Source organism: Apium graveolens, chromosome 10, assembly GCF_009905375.1.
Source record: "Apium graveolens cultivar Ventura chromosome 10, ASM990537v1, whole genome shotgun sequence".
Classification (NCBI taxonomy): Eukaryota; Viridiplantae; Streptophyta; class Magnoliopsida; order Apiales; family Apiaceae; genus Apium; species Apium graveolens.
The window spans coordinates 51,619,094-51,624,940 of NC_133656.1; the positions used below are offsets into that span (position 1 = coordinate 51,619,094).

The 5,847-nt window shown below is 37.7% G+C and overlaps 1 protein-coding gene across 1 annotated transcript; it reads right to left on the bottom strand.

Moving 5' to 3' along the window:
• Positions 1–233: 233 nt before the first annotated feature.
• On the bottom strand, positions 234–1,787 carry LOC141693406 (UDP-glycosyltransferase 75C1-like). Its single transcript, XM_074498502.1, has one exon. The coding sequence runs from the start codon at positions 1,634–1,636 to the stop codon at positions 260–262; it is 1,377 nt and encodes a 458-aa protein (XP_074354603.1). The 5' UTR covers positions 1,637–1,787; the 3' UTR covers positions 234–259.
• Positions 1,788–5,847: the final 4,060 nt, after the last annotated feature.

Sequence of the window (5,847 nt, forward strand, 5' to 3'; positions counted from 1 at the left end):
ATTTACTACTCTTTGCTTCGGTGAGCATGCATGATTATGATTTTGAACAATAGGTTGAACATTTATATTGATGGAGAACGGTTAAAATTATGATATTCTGTTCGATGCCAAGACTCTGCATAAAATTAACAAAAACACTGTAAATTGTTCAAAATCAATTACATTTTTATAAAATCTAGATCGAAATGTCATAACTAGAGAACAAGTAAAGATGGAATAATAGACATTATCACCCCACTTCAAATATAGTTGGACTCATTTATTTGTGCTCACATTTAGATAAGCATAGAAGATTGTTATGGGAAGAACCACCCTCCGCCATAGCTTCAACAGACAAACTTTTCCATTTCATAGCATTTTCTTTTATTATATTCCCCTTCTCTTCTGATCCCATCACAATATCCAAACACTTCTTGATCTCTTCTTTCGGAAACACGCCATCTTCATTCTTTTTTACACTTATTCCGATCGCTAGCAACTCCTCTATGATCTTCATATTAGTGTTCTGCTCTGAGAAATTTGGACACCCCACCATAGGGACGCCACTGGCAATGCTCTCCAACGTCGAGTTCCACCCACAGTGAGACACAAAACACCCCGTGGCACGGTGGCTTAGAACCTCGACTTGTGAACACCACGGCACTATCAATCCTATTTCTCCACTAATACAATATTTCTCTCGTTCCTCATCCCTGATCTCGCGTATCACCCACAAAAAAGGCCTCTTACACTCTCTTAAACCTTGCAAAATTTCTTCTTTTTGTGATTCCTTTAACACCATTATGCTTCCAAACGACGCGTAAATCACCGACCTGTCTGGTTTTGAGTCCAGCCAATTCAAATAATTCTCTGTAGAGCACCGAGCCATATTGCCTCCGAACGACTTGTCATGTAAGTCCTGTTTATTAAAAATGGGTAAAGGTCCTACAGGAAAAAACTTGATACCAGGAAACGAACACATAACATCTTTTTCGAGGGCATCGAAAGTGTTTACGAGAACACACGGATTGGGATCTTTTTCCAGGGTCTGTATGTGCTCTCTATATATAGGGACCATGAAGGAATGATATTCATTATCAGGCAAGAGAAAAGATGGAATGTCATGGGCAGCGAACAATGGCAATTTAGGTAATTTTATGGAAATCTCTTGTCTAAAATCGTCATTATCTGCATGAAGACCATCATATCTATTAAAGAAACGGTGAATGATTGCAAATGAAATAGCAGATTGAATGAAAAGAAAACCAGATGGAATTTGCATATCACGTGCCACCTCCGCGACCCATGGTAATAGAAGACCGTATACTATGAAACTCACGGGGGAACCGTTTTCTGAAAGCTTTTGGAGAAGTTTAGACAGGTTTTGAGGCCCCGAGCGCTTTAAGGCAGAAAAGGCATCAGCGACTACGTTGTTTTCGACATCTTTCGATTCATTGCTATTTTTTTCGTCATCGAAAAAAGTGGTGTAGCATAATTTATCAATGGGGGGAAGAGCGTTGAGACGACGGAGAGCAGAGGTAGTGGTGGCAAAAGTGACATGTGCACCATGGTATGCGAGGAACTTGGCCAGTTGTAGAGTAGGGTTTATGTGGCTGTGAGTCGGCAGAGATAGGAGAAGGAAATGCTTAGCATTCATTTTTTTTTAAGGTTCTTTTGGACACGAGATATGCTCTTGGTAGCACAGAGGTAATCATATATCTTTCTTTTTCGATTAATCTGGTAACGCTCAACTCTTTTTTTTCCAAGTACTAATCTTTCTTTTTCTTTCCGTATCTAATATATTTCTCCATTTATGGCCCGTTGGGTAATCAAGGTTTCAGAGAAATAAATACGATATTCTGTGAGTATTAACTCTTATCAAATATTTTTATTCCAAAATAACAACATTTGATAATAGTTTAAATATCTACGGAGATATTTAGAATATCATCCTTAGAAATATAAATTCTATTTAGATATTTGTTTAATATGTCATTCTGAATTTTCTATGACTCTTCCCATCGAGTGATATGTATAATATGGGGTGAAGGACAAATTTAGCCTGTTTTTACACAAAATTGACAAAAATAACCAATTTCTGAAAAGTTGGTCACCTTTAGCTGATGGGATACCCAACTGTTAGTGGAGTATCCACTTTATACAAGATACCCAACTGGCAGTGGAGTATCCCATATATGAAATACCCAACTACCAGTGGAGTATCTTATACAAATTGGGATACCCAACTGACAGTGGAGTATTCAATCGGCCAAAATTGGCCACTTTTTTCAGGATGACTATTTTTGTTAAATTTTTTCAAAAATCGGCTACTTTTGTCATTTTTTCTACAATATGTACTTGGAAATATCCGCTCTCTTGTGATATATATCATATTTACTTGGAAGTATCCAGTCTCTTGTTGTACGGGAGAGTTGCTCAAAAGAGAAATCTCAATAAGGTGTGATTGTGATCTTATTTCAATAATATATTATTTTGTCCCAATTAAATCATAAGCACACATTTGATATCTTAAAAAAAATACTTTTTTTACTTTATATTTCACCTCTACCCTATTTTCTCTACACTCACCACAACCACCCGCCTCCACCGTCGCCCAAACTCACGCTACCCCTCGTCGCCGCGTGCTACCACACTCCGTCAGTTGTAAGCCCAGATCTATTCGTTATCATCACATATATATATATGTCTGTATATATATATGTATATATATGTATCTATCTCTTTCTATATATATCTATATATCCCCCTCCCTCTCCCTCTCCTCCACTAACCCCAAGAAATTCCGATTAAATGAACTCTAATCTAAAACTAGTAATCCGGTTTGATTTTTCTCATAGTTTCATTCCGTTTTTATGACTTTATACAATTTGGTAATTACTTGGTGATTTTATACTAGAGCGATCGTAATAGCTTTGTAGCATTTTTGATCTAGTAATTCCCATTAACTTTTGTTGAGTTTTATGACGGTTGTGTCAATTTTGGTGATTTTGTAGGAGGTAGTGTGATGGTTGTAGTGTTTATAATTTATTTATTGTGATTTTGTTTTGTTGTCGGTTGTCGGAGTTGATGAATGAAACCGATGGCTGGATTTGGTGGGGAGAAATAGTGGCTGAGTGTAGTGATTTTTGTTTGCCGACAGTGATTTTTCATTTTCGGGTGGTGATTTTTGATTTTCCGGTGGTGATTTTTGATTTGACTGTGGTGATTTTTTGTTAGCCGGTGGGGATTTTCTGGTTATCGCCGGAGCTGGTGGTGGCCGAAACTGATGGCTAAAGGAGATTGGAGGTGGCAAGTGGTGGAGTTAGAAAGAAGATGCTGATAAAATATATCAATATTTTAAAAATTTAAAATTAATGTGTGGTGAGAGATTAATATAAGGAACAATAATTAACAGTGGTTCTCAGTTAAGAGCGACCCAAGTGCGATGCAATGTTATTTTGAATAATTGGTATTTTTTTTCATATTTTATTGATTACATTTATTCTAAGAGTAAGTATATCTGAATAAGTATAGCTAAATATATATTTTATATAATATGTATTTATAATAAATAAATTTTAAAATAAATAAACTCATAAATTGATGCAAATAAATAAATTCTGAAACATATATATTAAACCCAATTAAATAAGTCATGTGTTTCAGTTAAAATATTTAAATTTAAAATTACTTAGGTCGTTGATAAAATTCAAATCTTGAACTGATTTATATAATAATTATCACTATTATACCTAATTATATACTTGATTTAAAATATTCAACGATTAGGATTAAAGGGACCAAACTATATTGAGTTTACGGGGGACGGAAGTGGTTTTGTTTGAGAAAATGGGTTCAAACCTTACATAAAATGTTTTCGTCGACCTTATTTCTATATCTACTACTAGGAACAAGTTACGAACGTCCTAAACATAATAAACCTTTAAGTTTGAAGCGTGCCAAATGTGGCGCACTTCATCACCGTTCAAGGTCTTTAGCTTGTAGGATCATCATACTAATATCTTCTTGACCTTATATGACCCTTCCCATTTAGGGGATAGCTTTCATCTCTCCCCGACTCTTGGAGCCTCAATCATTCTTAGGACCAAGTCTCCTTGCTGAAAGAGCCTTTACTTAACCTTTTTTTATTGTAATATAGGGAGGGACATCGTTGATGCTCTGTATTGCAGTTGTTGGCATCATCTCTAACCTCGTTAATGAGATCGAGAGTGATCCTTATGCCTTCTTCATTGGTCTCTGGTTCATAAGCTTCAACCCTAGGCGTTAAATGTGTGATCTCTACGGGTGCTACAGATTCGGCTTCATAAGCCAGCATGAACGGGGTAACTTCAGTCGTCACTTTGCAGGTGGTACGATATGTCCATAGTATAGACAACAGTTCATCCACCCAAGTGTTCCTCAAGCGTTCAACCTTTTTCTTAAGTCCATTAAGGATAATTCGGTTAGCAACTTCCGCCTGCTCGTTTGTTTGTGGATGCACAATCGAGGTAAAGTGAAACTGTACACTGTTATCATTACAATACTTCCTGAACCGTGCATTATCAAAATGTCGCCCATTATTCATGAGAAGGATGCGTGGGATTCCAAACTGACATATCACATTCTCCAACGGGAATTGGGAAATATTCTGAATGGTTATCTTGGCCAGTGTCTTAGCCTCAAACTACGTTGTGAAGTAGTCTAAGGCTACCACTACAAAACTTCTTATATCCTGATGTCATAGGAAATGGAAAAAGTATATCCATTCCCACATTGCAAAAGGGATGGGTGTGCTGATGGCTGTAAGCCTCTCTTGGGTTGCCGTACTATAGCAGCGTGCCTCTGACATGTATTAAATTTCTTCACATAAGCCTTTACATCGGCTAACATTGTTGGCCAATAAAACCCAATCAAGTTATCTTGTGACCGAGGGCCCTGACCCCAAATGTTGTCCACATATCCCTTCATGGGCTTCCTTAAATGCATCATCTGCTTCAAGAGGTCTCAAGCACTTTAAGTATAAAATGACAAATTAGCTTTCGTACAGGGGGCCTTCAATCAACAAATATCTCAATGCTCTCACCAATATTTTGCGTGCCTCCTAGGCATCATCGAGGAGCCATCAAGTCTCAAGGTGAGTCTTGATTGGATCACTCTAACAACTTTCCACAATAATTGGTGCTATCAAATTTATGACATTTATGGTAACGGTCTTCAGGACTTGGAAGTAGATACTTCTCGGTTAGTTCTCAATTTCAGACGAGGCGAACATAGATAGGGCATCAGTCGTGGTGTTCTCCTCTCTCGGAACATGTTTAGCGTACCATTCATTAAATTGAGTCAGTATTCCCTTCACGACTCTCAGGTACTTAGCCATTTTATCATCCTTGGCCTCAAACTCTCCATTGACCTGCACAACAACAAGTCTTGAATCTCAATAAAATTTAAGGTTCTTGGCACTCACGGCTCTAGCCAAGCCTAAGATGGATACCAAAGCTTCGTATTCAAGACTAGAAATGTACCACTACCTGTTGTTTTGGACGCTCTGTCAAAATGGAGAATCCAATACTGTTTTACAGTCAAATCATCATCTTTCTCTTTCTCTTTCTCTTCTCCTACCGAGGTTACTATCTCTTTCCCCCCCGACTTCTTGGTCGCTAATCGTGAATTCAACCATGAAGTATGCTCAGGCCTAAGCCTTTATGGCTATTCGAGACCTGTATTTGATGTCAAATTCACCCAACTCAATAGCCCACTTTATGAGCCTTCCTCTTACTTTCGGGCTATAAAGAATGTTCCTCAAAGGCTGGTCCATCAGGACTTCGATCTTTTGGGCCTGGAAGTATGGTCTCAACTTCCTCGAGGCTG